The following is a 24,470-nucleotide window of genomic DNA, read 5'->3' as shown; positions in this document are numbered from 1 at the left end:
AGGCAGCAGAGAAGCCCAATGGAAGGAGGAGGAAAGGTGTTTCGGTACCTCAGCCAGAAGCAGGAAGAGCCACAGGTGCCGTGAGCAGAAATAATACTCATGTGTCACAAGAAGTTACTGCATAAGCCATTAGTCTCATTAATAAAGACATGCACATGTTACTAAACTCAAACATGAAAACTATCCTATACTCATTCATTTATTCAACAGATACTTATTAAGCACCTACTATGTGCCAGGCTCTGATCTAAGAGCCTAGGATGCAACAGTGAACACAAGCAAAGTTCCTGTGCTCATGAACCTCACATGCTAGAAAAAGGAGACAAATCAATACATCCTTGTTCATACAACTTAACACTTGTTCACAAGCTTCTTAATAATGAGTAAAATTCATCTCAGTTGCTCTGAATTATTTCCCTTAGTTCCAATTGTTAAAAAACAATAAGCTGACTTTTAAAGACATGTGAGGGGAAATGCTACATAAGTGTATCCATGAGGATCCTTAAGAAAATAGGTTTCAAAGCTTCTTCCACAATAAAATGAAAAGGCACCCTTGAGTTATAATCAGATTTCTCTCACTTATTAGTGGTATAAATTTTAAATGGGTAGAAAGGAAAGATTTTAAAATTTCACAGGAAATAAGGCAATTACCATTTAAAACCTTTTTTTCAAAAAAGGAAATAGCAAAATAAATGTTCCAAAAGCATGAGGGGGCAGGCTTTTAAGTCTCAGTTCTGTTTTTGAGTCAGAAAACTAAGCGGAAATGGACACGCACCTGTAAAAATACGAGAATCCCAATCGGCTACTAGGGCCCCACTCTGAGAGAGCAGGCAGAGGATCCTACTTTACAAAGCACACCCACCACTACTTCACACTTCATCTGGGAGGCAGTTGCAATTCCCATTTTACAGATGAGAAAGCTCAGCAGAAGTGACCTGGTCTGGGTTCTGGAGGGAGGGAGTGGCACAGCCCCTGGGGGTCCAAGACAAGGGCCCTCCTAGCTGCACCTGGATGGCAGCTTTCCTCAAAGAGGCCCGATAAGAGAGCAGATCCACAGAAGAAACACAAACATTTAAAATGGCACATGGCTCTGATGGAATCCCTAAATAATTCCCCACCCAACTTTTAAAGCATACATAAGTTAGCTCCTATACTGCATAAAGTATACAAAAATATTTTAAAAGGAAAAAAAATGGGATGAACAAGGGCGGTACACGAAAAGGAAAAAGAAGAAACATAACAAAAGCCTATGATCAAAATCTCACTTGTGAACATACAGGCAAAAATCCAAAATGAAACCCTAGCTAATCAAATCCATCAGTTCAATTCAGTTGCTCAGTTCTGTCTGACTGTGACCCCATGAACCGCAGCACACCAGGCCTCCCTGTCCATCACCAACTCCCAGAGTTTACCCAAATCCATGTCCATTGAGTCGGCAGTGCCATCCAACCATCTCATCCTCTGTCATCCCCTTCTCCTCCTGCCCTCAATCTTTCCCAGCATCAGGGTCTTTTCAAATGAGTCAGCTTTTCGCATCAGGTGGCCAAAGTATTGGAGTTTCAGCTTCAGCATCAGTCCTTCCAATGAACACCCAGGACTGATCTCCTTTAGGATGGACTGGTTGGATCTCCTTGCAATCCAAGGGACTCCCCCAAGAGTCTTCTCCAACACTACAGTTCAAAAGCATCAAATTCTTAAGCGCTTAGCTTTCTTTATAGTCCAACTCTCACATCCATACATGGCTACTGGAAAAACCATAGCCTTGACTAGACTCATACTCAAAACATTCACTTTCAATGGTCAGATTATTTAAATGGAAGGCAGGGACAATGAGCAAGGTGATCACTGGCTTCATCGTAACATGGAAAATATAGATCTACAATTCAAATTTCATTTTCCCTATATATGTCAACATGGCATTCAATAGCACCCCATCTTGATTAAAATTACAGACAAAATTAAACTCCACAATAAAGAGAAACTATTTAAAATAAGGAGCCAACTCTAACTTAATGGAGATATACTAGAATGGCTTCATTTCAGAACTAGTAGCAACCTTAGTTATTACAGTTAAGCCCCCTCATTTTCCAGATGAAGAAACTGTAGAAACTACAGGGCCCAGAGAGGTTAAGTAACTTGCCTAATGTTACCCAGCTACTAGATGGCAGAGCCAAGAACCAGACCCATGTCTTCTGACTCCAAGTCTGAACCTTTCTGTCATTTCTATTTTACATAGCATGAGAAATGCTGACAATAACTATTATCTGGAAAAAAAGAAACAAAAAGGTATAATATAGAAAAATAAAGAAATAAAATACTATACTGCAGACAAACCTTGCCCACCTAGAAAATTCAGAGGGGAGAGGAGTAGTTACTAGAGATTAATGAGTTTTTACATGTAAGCCAATGTCTCAGCTTAAACACACAGGGGACCATCTCCACTCACACAGTAATGAAAGCATTAAGTTACTAAACTCAGGGATGTACTTGGGCCACAATAATATTTAACCCATGAAAATAATAAAACCTTGAAAGGAGAGATGAAATACAAGGACTCTGTCTTCTCCTAGCTGTTAAAACTTAGAAAAGCCAAAAAGAGAATTTCCTCCAATTTAAGAAATAAATAAGCTACTACTAATTAAAAGCCCCAGAGATAGGGATCCAATTTCCTTTTTTGCATACCATCAGGTGACCTAGCATCATATATTAAGCAATTCCCACTGATGTGCTTTGCAAGCCTTGTAAAAATCAAGTTTCTGTGCTCTAATCTATGTTTCACTGGTCTATGTTTTTATGCCACTCTCCAAACCAAACTGTTTTAATAAACTCCTACTATTTTAGTGGTTACTCCAGATATTTACTTTGTAATACGTATACCTCAGGAAGCTACAGTTAGAACTGGACATAGAACAACAGACTGGTTCCAAATAGGAAAAGGAGTAAGTCAAGGTTGTATATTGTCACCCTGCTTATTTAACTTATATGCAGAGTACATCATGAGGAACGCTGGGCTGGAAGAAGCACAAGCTGGAATCAAGATTGCAGGGAGAAATATCAATAACCTCAGATATGCAGATGACACCACCCTTATGGCAGAGAGTGAAGAGGAACTAAAAAGCCTCTTGATGAAAGTGAAAGAGGAGAGTGAAAAGGTTGGCTTGAAGCTCAACATTCAGAAAACAAAGATCATGGCATCTGGTCCCATCACTTCATGGGAAATAGATGGGGGAACAGTGGAAACAGTCAGACTTTATTTTTTTGGGCTCCAAAATCACTGCGGATGCTGATTGCAGCCATGAAATTAAAAGATGCTTACTCCTTGGAAGGAAAGTTATGACCAACCTTGATAGTATATTAAAAAGCAGAGACATTACTTTGCCAATAAAGGTCTGTCTAGTCAAGGCTATGGTTTTTCCAGTGGTCATGTATGGATGTGAGAGTTGGACTGTGAAGAAAGCTGATCGCCGAAGAATTGATGCTTTTGAACTGTGGTGCTGGAGAAGACTCTTGAGAGTCCCTTGAACTGCAAGGAGATCCAACCAGTCCATTCTAAAGGAGATCAATCCTGGGTGTTCATTGGAAGGACTGATGCTAAAGCTGAAACTCCAATACTTTGGCCACCTCATGCAAAGAGTTGACTCACTGGAAAGACTCTGATGCTGGGAAGGATTGGGGGCGGGAGGAGAAGGGGACGACAGAGAATGAGATGGCTGGATGGCATCACCGACTCGATGGACATGAGTTTAAGTGAACTCCGGGAGTCGGTGATGGACAGGAAGGCCTGGCGTGCTGTGATTCATGGGGTCGCAAAAAGTCGGTCACGACTGAGTGACTGAACTGAAGGTAGTGTAGGGAGATTCCTTGGTGGCTCAAATGGTAAAGCGTCTGCCTGAAATGCGGGAGACCCGGGTTCAATCCGTGGGTCAGGAAGATCCTCTGGAGAAGGAAACGGCAACCCACTCCAGTACTCATGCCTGGAAAATTCCATGGATGGAGAAGCCTAGTGGGCTACCGTCCATGGGGTCGCAAAGAGTCGGACATGACTAAGCGACTTCACTTTCACTTTTCACAAGGTAGTCTAAAATCAGTCAACATCTTTACCTTCTACCCAAGCAATTGAAGGGCTTCTCAGGTGGCGCTAGTGGTAAAGAACCTGCCTGTCAAGGCAGGAGACTTAAGAGATGTGGGTTTGATCCCTGGGTTGGGAAGATCCTTTGGAGGACAGCACGGCAACCCACTCCAGTATTCTTGCCTGAAGAACCCCACGGACAGAGGAGCCTGGCGGGCTACAGTCCATAGCATTGCACAGAGTCAGACATGACTAAAGCGACTTATACCAACTTGGTCACTCTACCTTCCAACTCACATTCTATTGCTATCCAGTATAGGTTGATAGATCAAAGCTGCTAGTTCACTATCTTCTGCCTTCCATTGTTATGGGGGGAAAATAAGCTATAAGTCTAATTAATATTCTTCTACAGGTATTCTTTTATCTGCCTCATTTCTCTCACTAGTTTTATGATTGTCTTCTGTCTCTGGTATTCAGCTTCACTAACATGTTGTCTACGTATGGATTTATTTTTAGGTAACATACTTGGAATTTGTTGGATTTCCTGAATCTGAGAATAAATGTTCCTCTCATTTACTCTCTGCCAGCTATTCATTTTTAATTTTATTTATTTTGCCTCAATTCCAAATCTACCCTTCTTCACCCTGCTTTGTGATACTAGAGTGAGACATTTCTTCCTTACTAACCAGCTTTATTTTGTTGATGTTGCTAAGTCATGTCTGACTCTTGGCAGCCACATGGACTGTAACTCACCAGGCCCCTCTGTCCATGGAATTTCTCAGGCAAGAATACTGGAATGGGTTGCCATTTCCTTCTCCAGGGAATCTTCCTGACCCAGGGATCGAACCCACGTCTCCTGAACTGGCAGGCAGGATCTTTATCACTGAGCAACCTAGGAAGCCCAGCTAGCTCTATGTTAGGCTTTGTCAAAATAAGTTGCTAAAAAAACACTGCAAGGGCAGATCAGGAAGAAGGAACTCTCTCCCTTTTAGTTTGCTGTTTTCTGTGCGGCCACCTTTGGTTCAGGGTATGAGGGCGTGGTTGCGTTCACCTCAATGGCCCTCAGTTAACTTTGGCCTGCACAGTCCAACAAGCTTCTCTCCACTCCACAGCAGAGTACTTCTGCAATTCAGTTGTGTTGGCAACCCTCTGCAAGTTTCCTTGCCACTAGAAGGCTGCATACCATAGCCTTTCCTCAAAGGTTTCAATCTCAGACTTGCAGGGAGGAGCCCTCCTCTAAGGTGCTTCATTTTTCACTTTCCCTTACCAGATGTGGTAACTGCTTTTATCCACTCCAGTGTTCTTGCCTGGAGAATCCCAGGGACCGGGAAGCCTGGTGGGCTGCCGTCTATGGGCTCGCACAGAGTCGGACACGACTGAAGCGACTTAGCAGCATTTTAGTAATTAGCCATCTTTAAAGTTAGCAATTCTTTATATTAAAATTTCCCTGTTCAAACTACCTGTCTTGTTTCTGCATCCTGATACAATCTCTTTCTGAAACTATGATTAGACATTATGCGCTCTCACTCTATCTACCACTTCCTTTGCCTTTCTTTTCTATTTGTCTCTTTTTGCTACATTTGCAAAATTCCTCAGCTCTATGATCCCATTCCTTATTTTCCCATATCTTCTCTCTTCAACTGTCTCTAATATCTTGTTTTGTTGTTGTTGTTTAGTCGTTAAGTCATGTCTGACTCTTTTGCGACCGCGTGGACTATAGCCCACCAGGCCTTTCTGTCCATGGACTGTCCCAGGCAAGAATACTGGAGTAGGTTACCATTTTCTTCTCCAGGGGATCTTCCGGACCCGGGGAATCAAACCCATGTCTCTTGTATTGGCAGGTGGATTCTTTACCACTGAGCCACCTGGGAAACCCCAATATCTTGCTTACCCTGTGTATAATTTCAATGTTCATATATTTCATTTCTAGAAGTTCTATTTAATCCTGTTAAAAATCTGGTAGGTCATGTTTTTTATATTTGCTTACTTTTTGGAAAGCAGAAGTAATTTTCAATTTACTTATTTTCAATTTCTCACCTCTTTAAACATGGTAAATATTTTTGTTTTATTTTTCAGTTCAGTTCAGTTGCTCAGTCATGTCCGACTCTTTGCAACCCCACGGACTGCAGCATGCCAGGCTTCCCTGTCCATCACCAACTCCCAGAGCTTACTCAAACTCACGTCCATCGAGTCAGTAATGACATCCAACCATCTCATCCTTTGTCATCCCCTTCTCCTCCCACCTTCAATCTTTCCCAGCATCATGGTCTTTTCCAGTTAGTCAGTTCATCCAAACAGGTGGCCAAAGTATTGGAGCTTCAGCCTCAGCATCAGTCCTTCCAATGAATATTCAGAACTGATCTCCTTTAGGATGGACTGGTTGGATCTCCTTGCAGTCCAAGGGACTCTCAAGAGTCTTCTCCAACACCACAGTTTAAAAGCATCCATTCTTTGGTGCTCAGCTTTCTTTATAGTCCAACTCTCACATCCATAAATGACTACTGGGAAAACCATAGCTTTGACTAGATGGACCTTTGTTGGCAAAGTAATATCTCTGCTTTTTAATATGCTGTCTAGGTTGGTCATAACTTTTCTTCCAAGGAGCCAGCGCCTTTTAACTTCATGGCTGCAGTCACCATCTGCAGTCATTTTGGAGCCAGAAAAATAAAGTCTGTCATTGTTTCCATTGTTTCCCCATCTATTTGCCATGAACTGATGGGACCAGATGTCATGATCCTAGTTTTCTGAATGTTGAGTTTTAAGCCAACTTTTTCACTCTCTTTCACAAATTCTTTCACTTTCATCAAGAGGTTCTTCTTCACTTTCTGCCATAAGGGTGGTGTCATCTGCATATCTGAAGTTATTGGTATTTCTCACGGCAATCTTGATTCCAGCTTGTGCTTCATCCAGCCCAGCGTTTCTCATGATGTACTCTGCATATAAGTTAAATAAGCAGGGTGACAACATACAACCTTGACATACTCCTTTCCCTATTTGGAACCAGCCTATTGTTTCGTGTCTAGTTCTAACTGTTGCTTCTTGACCTGCATACAGATTTCTCAGGAGGCAGATCAGGTGGTCTGATATTCCATCTCTTGAAGAATTTTCCACGGTTTGTTGAGATCCACACAGTCAAAGGCTTTGGCATAGTCAATAAAACAGAAGTAGACTTTTTCAATGATCCAACGGATGTTGGCAATTTGATCTCTGGTTCCTCTGCCTTTTCTAAAACCAGCTTGAACATCTGGAAGTTCACGGTTCACATACTGTTGAAGCCTGGCTTGGAGAATTTTGAGCATTACTTTACTAGAATGTGAGATGAGTGCAATTTGTGCAGTAGTTTGAGTATTCTTTGGCATTGCCTTTCTTTGGGATTGGAATGAAAACTGACCTTTTCCAGTCCTGTGGCCACTGCTGAACTTTCCAAATTTGCTGGCCTATTGAGTGCAGCACTTTCACAGCATCATCTTTCAGGATTTGAAATAGCTCAACTGGAATTCCATCACCTCCACTAGCTTTGTTCGTAGTGATGCTTCCTAAGGCCCACTTGACTTCACATTCCAGGATGTCTGGCTCTAGGTCAGTGATCATGCCATCATGGTTATCTGGGTCATGAAGATCTTTTTTATATAGTTATTCTGTGTATTCTTGCCACCTCTTCTTAATATCTTCTGCTTCTGTTAAGTCTATACTGTTTCTGTCCTTTATTGTACCTGTCTTTGCATGAAATGTTCCTTTTCTCTAGTCTTTCCCATTCTATTGTTTTCCTGTATTTCTTTGCATTGATTGCTGAGGAAGGCTTTCTTGTCTCTCCCTGCTATTCTTCAGAACTCTGCATTCAAATGGGTATATCTTTCCCTTTCTCCTTTGCCTTTCCCTTCTCTTCTTTTCACAGCTATTTGTAAGTCCTCCTGAGACAACCATTTTGCCTTTTTGCATTTCTTTTTCTTGAGGATGGTCTTAATCACTATCTCCTGTACAATGTCACAAACCTCCATCCATAATTCTTCCAGAACTCTATCAGATCTAATCCTTTGAATCTATTTGTCACTTCCACTGTATAAATGTAGGGATTTGATTTAGGTCATACCTGAATGGTCTGATGGTTTTCCCTACTTTCTTCAATTTTTAGCATCTGATAATTCCAGTACATGAAGTAATTGCAGTTTTAAATCTGCTCTCTATTGGTTTATGCTCGCTCCCTCTCATGGTGACTTGTTCCTTTGTGTTTTGTGATTTTTTTATTGTGAACTTAGGACTTCCCTAGTAGCTCAGGCGGTAAAGCGTTTGCCTACAATGCGGGAGACCTGGGTTCAATCCCTGGGTCGGGAAGATCTCCTGGAGAAGGAAATGGCAATCCAGTCCAGTATTCTTGCCTGGAAAATCCCATGGATGGAGGAGCCTGGAAGGCTACAGTTGATGGGGTCACAAAGAGTCGGACACGACTGAGCAACTTCACTTCTTCACTTCATGTGCTTGAAACTTTATCTGTGAAAATTATTAAAAGCCTAGCTTGAAGATTCCTCAAGAGAGAGTTTGTGTTTGCTTCTGCAAGATAAAATAAATTCTAGGCTTCAGGCTTCCAGATCACACAGTTAATACGAATTTGGGCAACAAACCCAAGAAAAGGCTGTCTGTGCCTTCAAATTCTCAATTTTTTGCTCTCTTCCAACCACTAACAAGATCAAAACAGACACATTTTCTTGCTGTCCTCCTCTGTGGGGGTTTTTCCTTATATTATCTTATACTAATGATGATGTACTTTTTTTTAGGGTTCCCAGCTTTATATGAGGGATCTTATCAGATTCTCTATCTCGGCTAGTCCCTAGGAACACTCATAGATATCAAAACTGAAGATCAGTGCTAAAAGGATTCCGCATACATCCCCAGAGAGAAGGCCAGTTTCAGAGTTAGGTTTTCTCTCTGGATTAATTCACTTAACATTTTTGAATAGTCACTATTGTACGTGCTTGGGACACACTAATGAAAAATAATAGACAAAGATCCTTGTCCTCAGAGGGCTTATAGTCTAGTAGGAGGGAGGAAAACAAAATAAAGAAGTAAATTATATACTATGTTATAAAGTAATTTAAAAACAGATTAGGTGAGGGGTACAGGTATAACATTAAATAAGGTATAAGGTGTCAGGGTGTAAGGAGATGACCTTTCAGCAAAGACCTAAAGGAGGTGAGGAGTGAACCAGGGTGGTACCTAGAAAAGAAGTGATCCAGTCAGAGGGGAAAGCTGGTGCAAAGATGCTGAAGCAGGAATATGCCTGGTGAGTTGAGGGAGCTGCAAGGAGGCTGGAGTGATTAGAGTGGGATGACCAAGCAGTTGTGGGTGAGGGAGGAGGTGGTGAGGGTCAGGTCTCAAAGGGCCTTGGGAGCTACTGGAAGGGCTCTGGCTTTAATTCAGAGTGAGACAGGAGCCCAAGCAGAGTTTCAGTTAGAAAAGAAACATGATTTGACTTACACTTAAAAAGGGTTCCTCAGACTGGTGGTTTGACTGACTTTTACACTAAGTGAAATGGAGATTCCTGCTTTCACTTGTGTATTGACCTCTGAAGATTCCCTGCTATCTTGTAAGTCAGGACACAGTCTTCTTTGTCAGTGGGGAGGCTGTTCAGAGTATCTAGTCTACCACATTACTGGAAATAGAAGGCACCCCCTACCAGGTTTCCAAACATAGCACAAAGCTGTTGTCCAAAGAACAGGATAAAAACTAGAGATCATTGAAAAATAAAAGTAATGGATAGTATGGCAAAGCAGAAATAAAATAGGATTAGAAATCATTACTTAAGAATTTTTAAGACAAGAACTAAACAGATCCAGACCTTAAAAAGTACTACAGAAATGTACTCCAGATGGAATCTTACTTTTTAAACCATAAATAATTAGAATAAAATACAATGACAAATGAGAGAACCCAATCTTGGCAGCAAGGTTTCTCTGTACAGAGTGGGGTGATCAGAGCTTGTACCCTGAATTTCGCTTCTGAAGATTCTTGACAAACTCCCATGGTACTTCCCCCTCTGGGACCCTCCCCACACCTAACTATACCTTGCATTTATGAAGTACTAATACACATTTATTGAACTGCATTTTAGACCACTCAGTGAATATTTTAAATGTTTATAAATAAAAAGTCTACCTAACATATCAGTAAAGAAAATCATGTCTTGGAGAAGATAATGCAAACCACTCCAGTATTCTTGCCTGGAGAAGCCCAGGGACAGAGGAGCCTGGTGGGTTATGTCTGTGGGGTTGAAAAAGAGTCAGACACAACTTAGTGACTAAACAAGACCTTGCTAAAAATATTTTCAAGAGTAAAGGATATTTTCTTACCTCCATTATTGCTTTAAAAATAGCATTTAAAAAAGATAAAATCAGTATGCCCAAACATTGTTCATAAAAGACAAAGTTACTAAGTTATTATATATCCAGGGCTTCTCTGGGAGACAGAGGTTATATGCTGCTGCTGCTAAGTCGCTTCAGTCGTGTCCGGCTCTGTGCGACCCCATAGACGGCAGCCCACCAGGCTGTCCCGTCCCTGGGATTCTCCAGGCAAGAACACTGGAGTGGGTTGCCATTTCCTTCTCCAATGCGTGAAAATGAAAAGTGAAAGTGAGGTCGCTCAGTCGTGTCCGACTGAGTGACCCCATGGACTGCAGCCTACCAGGCTCCTCCATTCATGGGATTTTCTAGGCAAGAGTACTGGAGTGGCTTGCCATTGTATATTGGCTTCTAATTTAAAAGTGTTCACTTTATCAAACATGATTTGACTTTGGCTGGCCTTTTATAATTTACATAAAACAAAGTTGATTTTCCTCAATTCTATGATTTAGATATTTCCCACACTGAGAAAATAATGAAATTTGAATTAATATAAAAAAGAAAACCATGTCTCATAATATATTTTTTTAAGTTAAAACAATGTGCACTATGACACTTAAAGAAATGAAAGTGAAGTTTAGCAACAGTCATCTCTGAATGGTGGAATTAGCGGATTATTACTTTTTGTGCTAAATTTTCTCCAGGAAATATTCTATGTATTATATATATCTATATATATATACACACCATATACAATATACATATGGTAAATCTATAACCCACAGAGCAGGTAGAAAGAGATAAATATCCTTACTATTAATTGCAGAACACTTAGTTAAGACATATGAGAGCGTGTTGAAATATCTATGAAAGAAGACTTTATACCTATCAAAGAAACAAAAATGAAAGACTGAGGCATACCATTTCAGACAAATTAGCCAACAAGAGAAAGGGTCACAGTGTGTAATGCTGGTGAGCTCACTGTGAAACAGCACTGCTGGTAATAACACGTATGAGCCCAAGCGTGGAGGAAAGCAATCTGACAACACACATCAAGAGGAGTAAAATGCTCAAATCCTCTTATTCAGTAACCCTATTCCAGGACTCGCCGTAAGAAAATGGTTTTTAAAAGGGAACATACTTTAAGCATGTACACTGAGCCAGCTATACAAAGAGACTAACAAAGAACATTTTCTGACAGAGGATACTCAAAGAAACATGAATAACAAAAGATTAGCAATGCCCAAATGCTAATGAAGACATTTTACAAGGAGGCAGCGATTTTACAGGGAGACAATCATTTTATAGGAAAGTAGTTCAGAGTTTGGTCTTTAGCAACAGACAGATAATCAAAGCTGAATAAGACAAGAAAGAACCCTACCCCAAGGGTCTACAGTTTAAAACGCTGCCATTTATTAACTGTGTGACTTTGAGTAAGTCCCTTCACCTCCCTATGCCTCAGTTTTCTCACCTGTAAAATCAACTATAAAAACCATTTATACGGGAATATTTGAACACTCACTAGGTGACAAGGGATACTATGGAACTGCTTAGTGTTTAGCTTGATGATGATACTGTGTTTCTTAAGTCCTTATCTTTTAGTCGTTAAGTACTGAAATATTTTTGGAAAAAATGCAGTAACATTTGTTCTGTCCTTTTTGTACTTTTCTCATGACATTGTTGTAGTCTGTGTACTTCTCTGTGTATGTGTGTGCATCACACACACACACACGTTTCTACTCAGCAAGACTGTATTCCCAAGGCACAAGCAATCCTGCCTCACCTACTACCTTCTGCAGACCTCAGTGCACGTGGAAGGTGCTCACATATTTGTTGAATTAAACAAACAAACAAACAGAAGGCCACACATATTCCGATGATGAGAAAAATACCCTGAAGCAAGGATTATGTTTAATACAACTTTTTCTACCTGAGGTCCAAAATGGGCACGAAGAGCAGGGTACAAAGCTGCCATCCTGGCTAGTGAGGGGCACCTTCCTTGGGGAGGAAAGTGCAGATACCCTGGCCAGGCTGGGCCCTCCCGACACACTCTGAACACAACCATAGCTTGTTTATACACTGTCATCTACAGTGTCTCCATGGCCACACTGCGGGCCCCACCCCAGGTGTGGTCTCCTAAGCGGCTGACAGCCCGAAGAAGAAACCTGAGCACCCCCCAGAAGGGGAGCAGCACAGACCACTGAGAGAGTTAGGAACATCCTGGTGTCCAAGCCAGGAATACCAGCTGGAGACTCATCCGCCAAGCTCCTGGGGCAGGTGTGGTGCCGGTTTGCGACCACAGCCCTGCTCGCTCCTCGCTCCTCGGAGGAGCTGATGAAGGGAACAGGGAGTGGGTCAGGGACGGCCTGCGACAGGAAGAAGGGACTGGGAGCGGGAGGGGGACTAGGAAGCGACTGCTGCCTGCTGTGTAACCTGGGGCTTGGCTGGCCTAGGCCGGGCCTCCGCCTGTGTGGTAGGATGTGGGAGACCACAGGAATGCAAGCAATGCTAGTGCATCACCTTAGAAATCTGAATTCCTGAGCACTTCATCATCGGGGAGGCTTACTCAGACAACAAGCAGCTATGGAATGAGGACTCATCCAGTTGTGGCGGGGGGGGGCGCCTGGAGGAGGGAAGCTCCCTCTGCCTGCAGTAGAGGACGGGCAGGAAGAGCTACACAGAGGAGCCCACATCTGGCTGACTCTAGCGGGGGGAGAAAAGATGGAAAGAAAAACAACAGCACGTATTGAAAGCTCACGGTGGTCTAAGTGCTGGTTAGGCACTTAAGCTTCCTTCCTGAAGCAGGACCACACAAAGCCTGTGAAAATACAAGAGTGTCTGATTTTTCTTTCCCCTCATAATGAAGCCCACTAAAGCTGCCAGAGGCCCTGGGCTGGATTCGGCAGGCTAGAAGGAACGTTCTGTCTATTCCTATTCCCTTGTTAACATGGAAAAACTCAATAAAATGAATTTTTAGAGACTTCCCTGGTGATCCAGTGGTTAAGAATCTGCCTTGAAATGCACGGGATGCAGGTTCGATCGCTGGTCAGGGAACTAAGATCCCATATGCTATGGGGAAACGAAGCCCACACAGCACAATGAAGACCCAGCCCATGAGCAGTGATCAGAGATGGAGGTCAAGATAGATTCAGGAAGCTCAAAAACAGGAACCCAAATGGACAATTGCTAGAGTTAGATTGCCTAAAATATTATATGGTCATCAAGAAGCGTGTTGTTAAAGATTTGTGAATGGCATGGAAAGAGTCACACCGCATACGAAGTGAAAAAAAATCAGGTTACAAATGAATATGATCCCAACTTTATGGGGGAAAAGTATGACACATTATTTAAAAGACTGAAATCTAAATATTCAAGGGGTCTATCTCTATGTGGTGGAATTAGGGGTGATAAGCTTCTTCATTCTTAGTGTGTTTTCTCCAACAAATATGTTTTACTTTTTTAGATAAAGTAAATTAGATAATTACTAATTAGATAATTAATTAGTTAATTTAGATTAGATAAATTAGATAACACACACCAAAAAAATGTTACTTAAATGCACCCACACAACTGAAAACAGGCCCAGCAGGGCAGGCTCACCTTCTGCAGGATGGGGGCAGGGCAGGTGTTGTCAAACAGGACTGAGTTGAAGATTCCATACACGCCCTCGCTGAGGTGGTACGCAATGGTCTTGGGGGAGGAACCAGCTTCCTCTGCAGGGAGGGGAGGGGTCAGGGGGCACAAGCAGCATGTGAGGCGGTGGGACAACGGCGGACTCAGCAAGAGGACAGCAGGGCTCCTCAGCTATGGGGCGACTCCTGCTTCCTCCTGTGTTCATGGCTGGGTTGGAAACACCATGCAGCTGAGCAACCCTGCCTAGGACGCACTCCAGGCTTGCATCTGAGCCCCTCGACGCCCCAGCAAAGGCTGAAGAGCCACCCTCCAGAACTCAAAACCCCAAGAGACTGAGTCCCCGGCTCAGAAGCACACGCTATGGGGCAATGCATGAGCTGGAATGAGAGGTCGGGTCTCCAGGCTGGACTAGAAAGTATAATCCCAGATCTGGAAAGGAGGCCAGAAGAACCCCATCCCTACACACACACACACACACACACACACACAGAAGACCTTCCACCTGGAGCCCACCACCCGTCTCTGGAAAAAGTGCCCGGACCTTCAGGCTGGGGGTCCCAGAGCAGAGAAAAAAGCTCCAAGATCAGAATCAGACCTCTCACTCAAGAGGCTGCTGGGAGGACTGATCTAGCCGGAAGGTCAGGGAGGAGCACTGATGTTGGCAGTGTGGACAGAAAAGCCTTGAGTCAGCCTGAAAGTGTTAGTCGCCTCAGTCGTGTCCAACTCTTTGCAACCCCACAGACTGTAGCCCACCAAGCTCCTCTGTCCATGAGTCAGCCTAGCCTGGACTTGAAGCCTGGTGCTGCCCCCTTCTCAGCTGTGTGACCTTGGGTAAGTGACTCAACCTCTTCATGCCTATGTTCTGTTGTCTGCAAAATGGGCTTGGATCAGTATAAGTTGTTGTCAATTATTTTCATTATGTTGTGAGAAGCAGTAGGATGAGTAAGAGCCTGTACTCTGGAAAGGAGACAAACGTGGGGTCAAATGCAGGGTTTACCACTTACTAGCTCTTAAGCAATTCACTTGTATTCTCTCTGGCTCTCAATTTCCTCATCTGTACTATAAAATGTGTGCTCAGTCACGTCCAACTCTTTGCAACCCCATGCACTGTAGCCCGCCAGGCTCCTCTGTCCATGGAATTTTCCAGGCAAGAATACTGCAGTGGGTTGCCATTTCCTTCTCCAGGGAATCTTCTTGACCCAGGGATCGAACTCGTGTCTCTTGTGTCTCCTGCATTGGCAGGCAGATTCTTTACCGCTGTGCCACATAGGAAACCCATATACAATAGGTTTAATAAAGTATCTGTTCTCCCCAAGGTTGCTTTGATCTCAATCTTCATAAAATATAAACATGCATGGGGGGGGAAGATGCTAAAAGAGCATCTTGGGGGTGCGGAGACATGACTGTAAATTTACCTAAAGAAGGAGCCAGTCTCCAGATTTCCCCACCCCATAAAATCAGACCCAGCTCAGACAACAACTGTCCTTGGCTTTAGGGAAGCACGGGCCTCCACTGCCCACCTGGCACCTCCCTGCCTGGCTGATCCAGAAGAACCTCCTTCTTGGCGATAATGCTGACTGCCAAGGTGAAGGCCGAGGTCACATAGTAGCGCCCCAGCTTGGCAAGGATGTCCACACCACAGCCCTCCGGGAAGTACAGGTCCAAGGCTGAGTTGATCACAGAAGCAATCTGAGGGTAGAGAGACAATTATATGTTTGAAATGTGGGGTTTATGCTGGAGACTAGCTACAGCTCCAAGTCTTACTTCTTGAAAGCAGCTTCGATTTCAGGAAGTAGAACTTGGCAGCTGCTAAGACCCCAGTTGGTAACCACAGACAGCTGGCCAAGGCAGACAGGCAGAGACGGAGGAGGGTCAAGACCCTTACCCTTGTGTAAATCACCCTTCAATGCCCACACAATGGAAAAAGGGACTCTTAATCTAACAGTTGGTACTCAGGTGACAGAATCCCTGATGCAGATCTTTCTTTCCTGAATAACCAGTATGCTAAACAACACATTTTTATAGAAAAGACAGAGAAGGAAAAAGATCAAAGTCACCCCTAATTCTATCACCCAGATTAACCTATTTGGTGCTAACTTAGTGGAATCACTCCTTTAATTCCTTTTTATACAAATCTGAAAACCTGATTTTTTATTATAAACACGATAGGGCTATAAGTATATAGGTTTTTGTAACCTGTTTTACTCAATAAACTGAATGATCTCTCCATGTATATAAATTTTTCACATAAGAATATACCTGAATTTACTCAGGGACCTCAAACAGGAGCTCTGCGACAACCTAGAGATGTAGGAGGTTCAAGAGGTTCTATACATATGAACCTCATATGTATAGGTTCAACATATACATATGTTCAAGACACTTACTCCTTGGAAGGAAAGTTATGACCAACCTGGATAGCATATTAAAAAGCAGAGACATTACTTTGCCAGCAAAGGTCTGTCTAGTCAAGGCTATGGTTTTTCCAGTGGTCATGTATGCATGTGAGAGTTGGACTGTGAAGAAAGCTGATCGCCAAAGAATTGATGCTTTTGAACTGTGGTGTTGGAGAAGACTCTTGGGAGTCCCTTGGACTGCAAGGAGATCCAACCAGTCCATTCTAAAGGAGATCAATCCTGGGTGTTCATAGGAAGGACTGATGCTAAAGCTGACACTCCAATACTTTGGCCACCTCATGCGACGAGTTAACTCACTGGAAAAGACTCTGATGCTGGGAGTGATTGGGGGTGGAAGGAGACGGGGATGACTGGATGGCATCACCGACTTGATGGACATGAGTTTGAGTGAACTCCAGGAGTTGGTGATGGACAGGGAGGCCTGGCGTGCTGTGATTCATGGGGTCGCAAAGAGTCGGACACGACTGAGCGACTGAACTGAACTGAAGGGGACATATGTATACCTATCGCTGATTCATGTTGATGCTTGACAGAAAACAAAATTCTGTAAAGCAATTATCCTTCAGTTAAAATAATAATTTTTTCAAAGTAATTAAAAAGAAAGATTTAAAAATTAAAAAATTTTAATAAATCTTATTTGCATTTTCCCAGAAAGTACACTGGTATCATTGCCATATGGTAAAATATTTTTATAAAAACACTTTTTTGTAAATTAATTGGAGGTTAATTACAATATTGTAGTGGTTTTTGCCATACATTGACCTGAATCAGCCATGAGTATACATATATACCCCATCCTGAATCCTCCTCCCACCTCCCTTCCCATCCCATCCCTCAGGGTCATCCCAGTGAACCAGCCCTGAATGCCCTGTTTCATTCATCTAACCTGGACTGGCAATCTATTTCATATATGGTAATATACATGTTTCAATGCTATTCTCTCAAATCATCCCACCCTCGCCTTCTCCCAGAGAGTCCAAAAGTCTGTTCTTTACATCTGTGTCTTTTTTGCTGTCTCACATATAGGGTCATTGTTATCATCTTTCTAAATTCCATATATATGCGTTATTATACTGTATTGGTGTTTTTCTTTCTGACTTACTTCACTCTGTATAATAGGCTCCAGTTTCATCCACCTCATTAGAAGTGACTCAAATGCATTCTTTTTAATAGGTGAGTAATATTCCATTGTGTATATGTACCACAGCTTTCGTATCCATTCATCTGCCAATGGACATCTAGGTTGCTTCCATGTCCTCAGTTCAGTTCAGTTCAGTCACTCAGTCATGTCCGACTCTTTGCGACCCCATGAATCACAGCACGCCAGGCCTCCCTGTCCATCACCAACTCCCGGAGTTCACTCAAACTCATGTCCATCAAGTCGGTGATGCCATCCAGCCATCTCATTCTCTGTCGTCCCCATCTCCTCCCACCCCCAATCCCTCCTAGCATCAGACGCTTTTCCAGTGAGTCAACTCGTCGCATGAGGTGGCCGAAGTATTGGAGTTTCAACTTTAGCATCAGTCCTTCCAATGAACAGCCAGGATTGATCTCCTTTAGAATGGACTGGTTGGATCTCCTTGCAGTCCAAGGGACTCTCAAGAGTCTTCTCCAGCACCAGAGTTCAAAAGCATCAGTTCTTCGGCGATCAGCTTTCTTCACAGTCCAACTCGCACATCCATACATGACCACGGGAAAAACCATAGCCTTGACTAGACGGACCTTGGTTGGCAAAGTAATGTCTCTGCTTTTTAATATGCTATCCAGATTGGTCATAACTTTCCTTCCAAGGAGTAAGCGTATTTTAATTTCATGGCTGCAATCAGCATCTGCAGTGATTTTGGAGCCCAAAAAAATAAAGTCTGACACTGTTTCCACTGTTTCCCCATCTATTTCCCATGAAATGATGGGACCAGATGCCATGATCTTCGTTTTCTGAATGTTGAGCTTCAAGCCAACCTTTTCACTCTCCTCTTTCACTTTCATCAAGAGGCTTCTGAGTTCCTCTTCACTTTCTGCCATAAGGGTGGTGTCATCTGCATATCTGAGGTTATTGATATTTCTCCCAGCAATCTTGATTCCAGCTTGTGCTTCTTCCAGCCCAGCATTCCTCATGATGTACTCTGCATATAAGTTAAATAAGCAGGGTGACAATATACAACCTTGACATACTCCTTTTCCTATTTGTAACCAGTCTGTTGTTCATGACCAGTTCTAACTGTTGCTTCCTGACCTGCATACAGGTTTCTCAAGAGGCAGGTCAGGTGGTCTGGGATTCCCATCTCTTTCAGAATTTTCCACAGTTTATTGTGATCCACACAGTCAAAGGCTTTGGCATAGTCAATGAAGCAGAAATAGATGTTTTTCTGGAACTCTCTTGCTTTCTCCATGATCCAGCAGATGTTGCCAATTTGATCCTGTCCTTTTTTAAAACCTGCTTGAACATCTGGAAGTTCATGGTTCACATATTGCTGAAGCCTTCCATGTCCTAGCTATTGTAAACAGTGCTGTGATGAACACTGGGGTACATGTGTCTCTTTCAATTCCGGTTTCCTTAGTGTGTATGCCCAGCAGTGGGATTGCTAGGTCATATGGAAGTTCTATTTCCAGTTTTTTAAGGAATCTCCACACTGTTCTCCATAGTGGCTGTACTAGTTTGCATTCCCACCAACGGTGTAAGAGAGGTCCCTTTGCTCCGCACCCTCTCCAGCATTTATTGTTTGTAGACTTTTTCATAGCAGCCATTCTGACCTGTGAGACAGTACCTCATTGTGGTTTTGATTTTCATTTCCTGATAAAGAGTAATATTTCTTTTCATGTGTTTGTTAGTCATCTGTATGTCTTCTTTGGAGAAATGTCTGTTTCATTCTTTGGCCCATTTTTTGATTGGGTCGTTTATTTTTGTAAAATTGAGCTGCATGAGCTGTTTATATATTTTTGAGAGTAATTCTTTGTCAGTTGCTTCGTTTGCTATTATTTTCTCCCATTCTGAAGGCTGTCTTTTCACCTTGCTTATAGTTTCCTTCCTTGCGCAAAAGCTTTTAAGTTTAATTAGGTCCCATTTGTTTATTTTTACTTCCATTATTCTGGGAGGTGGGTCATAGAGGATCCTGCTGTGATTTATGTCAGAGAGTATTTTGCCTATGTTTTCCTCTAGGAGTTTGATAAAAAACATTTTTATAAAAAATTATATTTTTATAAAAATAAAAATATTTTACATAAAAGGAAAGAATGTACTGTAATTCAGCAAATCCCTGAGTGTTAGTTGGACCAGGGAAATCCATGGAACTTCTGTTATGAAGAATGTTGCAATGTTCATCTTTGAAGCTAATTCTTAGTGTCCAGCACAGATTATTTTCTTAAATTCAGTTCCAAGATGTAAATAAATATTCCAGAACGAGTCACTTCCTGAGGAAAAGCGACCCCTAGTGGTTAAAGTGGGGATTGCAATGACACATTTTTTCCTGATTTAATCTTGGTATCGGGTCCCATCAGTTCAGTTCAGTTCAGTTCAAGTCAGTCGCTCAGTCGTGTCCGACTCTTTGAGACCCCATGAATCACAGCACGCCAGGCCTCCCTGTCCAACACCAACTCCCGGAGTTCACTCAAACTCATGTCCATCGAGTTTGTGATGCCATCCAGCCATCTGATTCTCTGTCGTCCCCGTCTCCTCCTGCCCCCAATCCCTCCCGGCATCAGAGTCTTTTCCAGTGAGTCAACTTCACTTCATGGCAAATAGATAGGGAAACAGTGGAAACAGTGACAGACTTTATTTTGGGGGGGCTCCAAAATCACTGCAGATGGTGATTGCAGCCATGAAATTAAAAGACGCTTACTCCTTGGAAGAAAAGTTATGACCAACCTAGACAGCATATTAAAAAGCAGAGACATTACTTTGCCAACAAATGTCCATCTAGTCAAGGCTATGATTTTTCCAGTAGTCATGTATGGATGTGAGAGTTGGACTATAAAGAAAGCTGATCACTGAAGAATTGATGCTTTTAAACTGTGGTGTTGGAAACTCCTGAGAGCCCCTTGGCTTGCAAGAAGATCCAACTAGTCCAACCTAAAGGAAATCAGTCCTGAATATTCATTGGAAGGAGTGATGCTGAAGCTGAAACTCCAATTCTTTGGCCACCTGATGTGAAGAACTGACTCAATGGAAAAGACCCTGATGCTGCAAAAGATTGAAGGCAGGAGGAGAAGGGGATGACAGAGGATGAGATGGTTTGATGGCATCACTGACTCCATGGACATGAGTTTGGATGGACTTCAGGAGTTGGTGATGGACAGGGAGGCCTGGTGTGCTGCAGTCCATGGGGTTGCAGAGTAGGACACAACTGAGCGACTGAACTGAACTGAATCTTGCAGATGGGAAGGAGACAGATGGACTAGAAGTTGACAGAAGGCTGGCTTTTCCTTCCCCTGCCCAACTTGATTTCTCATCATCCCATAGGAGGGTGAATGCATACCCAGACCCTCAGAGAGCCTTATGACTTATGCAGATATGTCCCGGTTAAACCTCAAATATGTGCATGTTCAGAGTCAGGGTAGAGTGGGGCAGAGCTGGATGTGCAGCCGGCCCTGCTGTGGACTCAAGAAGTGAAGTAGCTTCTATGTGCCTGTTTGCTCAGCTGTAACACAGGGTTAATAATGAGATAATCCAGGCAAAGCACCAAGCACAGCGCATAGTACAGGCGACCCACTCACAGTGGGCTTCCTAGGATCATTGTAACCCTCTCCCCTCCCCCCACCCAGCCCAGCACAACACTTGTGACCCCACTTACCTCTTCAAATCTCACTTGGACGCCCTCCACTCCAGGGAAGCCGCCACCGAGGTCTAGGATGTGCATCCTGTGGCCCAGCTCAGCACCCATTTCAAACACAAGCCGGGCGTCTGCAATGGACTGAGCGTACACCTGAGGGTCAGGACAGCCACTGCCAATGTGAAAACTGGGGAGGGAGGAAGAGTCTCGGCTTACACACAGGACCCCAGGTACCACCACTTCAGCCCCAGCCAGCAGCAGCCTTGCCCAAGCACATTGGATGTTGTGCCCATTTTCCAGATGTAGTGACTGTGGGCCTAAAAGGCTAAGTTGGTTGCCAAGGGCCATGTGGCAAATGAAGAGTGGACAGGAGACTAGATCCAAGGACTTTGGCCCTTGGTGCCCCTTCCATCCCTCCACACTGCCTCTGGGGCTGAGTCTTCCTGGGATGAGGGTTAGTGCCCCAGAGTCAGCCAGAACTAATGTACATCTCAGCAGTGTGGCCAGTCATGCTCCAGTTTCCCCATCTATAAAGTGGGGATAAGGTCCCACAATTGAGGGACAATGTCCATGGAGCATTTAGCAGAGTGCCTGGCCATCCGAAATCCAGAGCATAGGAAAGTTATATCGTCAGGTCATAGTTCTGGCTTCTTCCACATCCCCACCAGAAAAGCGGCAGAGCCAAAGTGTGCCAGGATGACCTTTGGCTTCAGGCCGGGGACACTTCCTGCAAAGCCAGGTCCCTTCTGGAACCTCCTGAGATAGGACCTTCTGCAGACTATGGGGTTGGGGCAGTGGGACACACCAAACCTTCTTTCCAAAGGGAGGAAACTCTCAAATGGCAATATTTCAGACCCAAGGACAGGCCTGCCTTAGGGGCCCTGGGGGAGGTCTCACACAGAATTGAGTAAGTCCTGGGAAAGAAGCAGGAGGCAGCGGGCATGGTGGGGGATGGCGGGGTTCCGGCACTCACCTCACACCTACCACATCTACATGGTCCCTCTTGGCATTCTCAAGCAGGTGTCGGCAGGATTTCAGCGACGCTCCGAACTTGAGGCTCAGGCGGCTCAGAGAGTGGGAGTCCTCAGTGGCAACGCACAGAACCATCCTGAGGAGGGAGACACGCGCAGCACCTCGGCGGGGGGCGGGAGCCCGCTTCCCAACCCCTACCACGTCTTCTCTAGTCAAGGGGGATGAACCCTCATGGCTCAGAGCTATATCCAACCCCATAAGCCCCAGCCCCCTTCCTCCCCCTGCACAGCCAGTCAACCTCTGAGTCCATCCAATCCACTCCCTAAATGTCCCCGGACCCTTCCATGGGACCCCTGCCCTGGTCCGGACCTCACCAGTTTCCCTCTGGGCAGCCCTACTTCCTCCCAATGAACCAGACTTTTCCAGCTTCTCTTGTATGGTAGGGTGGAGGGGACCATTTTTTTTTTAAAGTCTTATTGAGAACGCCTGGATCCTCAATATGTGAAACAGACAAAACAGAAGCCGCTTTGGGTGAACCTGAGTGGCCCACCCCCTGCCCCCCACCAGGTGTGTCCAGTGACCAGGTGAGGGTCACACCCTGGAAAAGTTGTCCAGCTCTGACCCCTTCCAAAGCCCACGTGCATCGGGGTCCCTGCCCTGTGACCAGCATCATAGACTTCTCCTTCACCCCTGGGTGCACATGGTATGATCCAGCCACATCAATTTCTGCTTATCTGGCAAACGCCCTGTGCTGCTTCCGACCTCCATGTGCTTGCTCCTGCAGCTCCCTCTGATGCACTGTTTATGCCCACTCCAGATGCCAGTCACCCCTGAAGGCCCACCTCAAATGCCGCCTCCTCCGTGTAACTTTCCTGACCACTGCTCCCTTTGCCATGGCTTTGACCTCTGCAGTACCATGGGCTTTGCCTGGACTGTAACCCATCATTTCTACCTCCACCCTAGTCAGGCTCTGGCATCCTGGGTCCAGCCCAGGAGTGCCCGCCCCAACCTCCTGTGGCTATGGCCGGTTCCAGGGCAGGGTCCTCAGTCCCAACCCTATTTCGCCTACTCCCCCCACCCTCATCCGCAGCCCAGCCTCCCACCTGAGTAGTTCTCAGCTTACTTGGCACTGGGGTGGCTTTTCACCACCTTTGCCAGCTCCACCTCATTGTCAAAGTTCAGCAGCCGGACCCCGTGCTTGGCAGCATACTTGATGTGTGCAATTTGCTTACAGGGATTGGCATAGATGATCTTACTGGAGGGGACACCAATATGCTGGACCAACTCCATCTCTGCCTGTGGGGTCCCAAAGGTGGTGGTGAGGAAGCGCCAGAGCCTGCTGGGCCCATGGAGGCCAAGGAAGCACAGATGAGGGGAAAGTCATAGCTATGCCTAAGGAGGTCCATAAGAAGTGGGCCTCACTTTAGACAACAGATGCACAACCATCAGAACTCACACTGGTTCCCCGTTGACAAGAAGGGCTGCCACGCACAGCTGTGCAGGGGGTACACTGCACAGTCCTAGGGAGGCTGGGGCCCCATCAGAGAGTCCTGCATGAGTGTTCAGTCGCTCGGCTGTGTCCAACTGTTTGCAACCCCACGGACTGTAGCCCACCAGGCTCTGCTGTCCATGGAACTTTCCCAGCAAGAATATTGGAGTGGGTTGCTATTTCCTATTCCAGGGGATCTTCCCAACCCAGGGACTGAACCCATGTCTCCTGTGTCTCCTGCATTAGTAGGCAGATTCTTAACCACTACGCCACCTGGGAAGCTTCATTCAGAGACTATATAGTATATTGGTATGTTTATTACAACTTCCTAATGGTGAAGCATCTTACTCTAACAAAATCTGTATATTTGTAACAATGTCTTCAAGATACATTTTTTAATTCCCACAAAGGCACTGTACAGATTCATGGTGGCCATGAAGACGGATTTCTGACATATTTTCCTGGCAGATTTAAATGGATAGAAAATATAATTTGATGTCTTAGAAAGCTTGCCAGATCAAGAGGCTTCTTGGCACAGGTCATCCCACATCCAAAGGCTGGCCCTGTGTGTGGCACTGTGCTGGGTGCTCCAGCAAGGCCTCTTCTTCCTCACCTTTCCAGAAGAGCGCTTCACCTGATTGCTACATTAATGATACAGACAACAATGATGGTGTTGGTGATGAAAGGAACCATGGGCATGGAGCACCTACCACAAGGAGGCACCGAATGACAGGCTTTACATAGGCCTTGGCAAATATTTCCCAGGAAAGGCCAGAGAGTAAATATTTTATG

At 44.3% G+C, this 24,470-nt stretch overlaps 1 protein-coding gene across 2 annotated transcripts in view; it reads right to left on the bottom strand.

The window, feature by feature from the left end:
• AZIN2 (antizyme inhibitor 2) overlaps positions 1-24,470 on the bottom strand; it is a 45,094-nt gene that overhangs the window by 9,545 nt on the left and 11,079 nt on the right. For both annotated transcript variants that reach the window (XM_088844725.1, XM_055398438.2), the window contains exons 3-7: positions 23,313-23,485; positions 22,191-22,325; positions 21,239-21,404; positions 15,555-15,723; positions 14,002-14,114 (exon numbers count right to left, since the gene is read on the bottom strand). In XM_088844725.1, the coding sequence (XP_088700851.1) occupies positions 14,002-14,114; positions 15,555-15,723; positions 21,239-21,404; positions 22,191-22,325; positions 23,313-23,485 (756 nt within the window). The remainder of the gene's footprint in view (positions 1-14,001; positions 14,115-15,554; positions 15,724-21,238; positions 21,405-22,190; positions 22,326-23,312; positions 23,486-24,470) is intronic.

The sequence above is a fragment of the Moschus berezovskii genome, chromosome 2 (assembly GCF_049115385.1).
Source record: "Moschus berezovskii isolate FMDL1 chromosome 2, NW_MosBer_1.0, whole genome shotgun sequence".
Lineage (NCBI taxonomy): Eukaryota > Metazoa > Chordata > Mammalia > Artiodactyla > Moschidae > Moschus > Moschus berezovskii.
The sequence above is the reverse complement of the archived record's forward strand: the minus strand, read 5'-3'. Positions and strand labels throughout refer to the sequence as shown.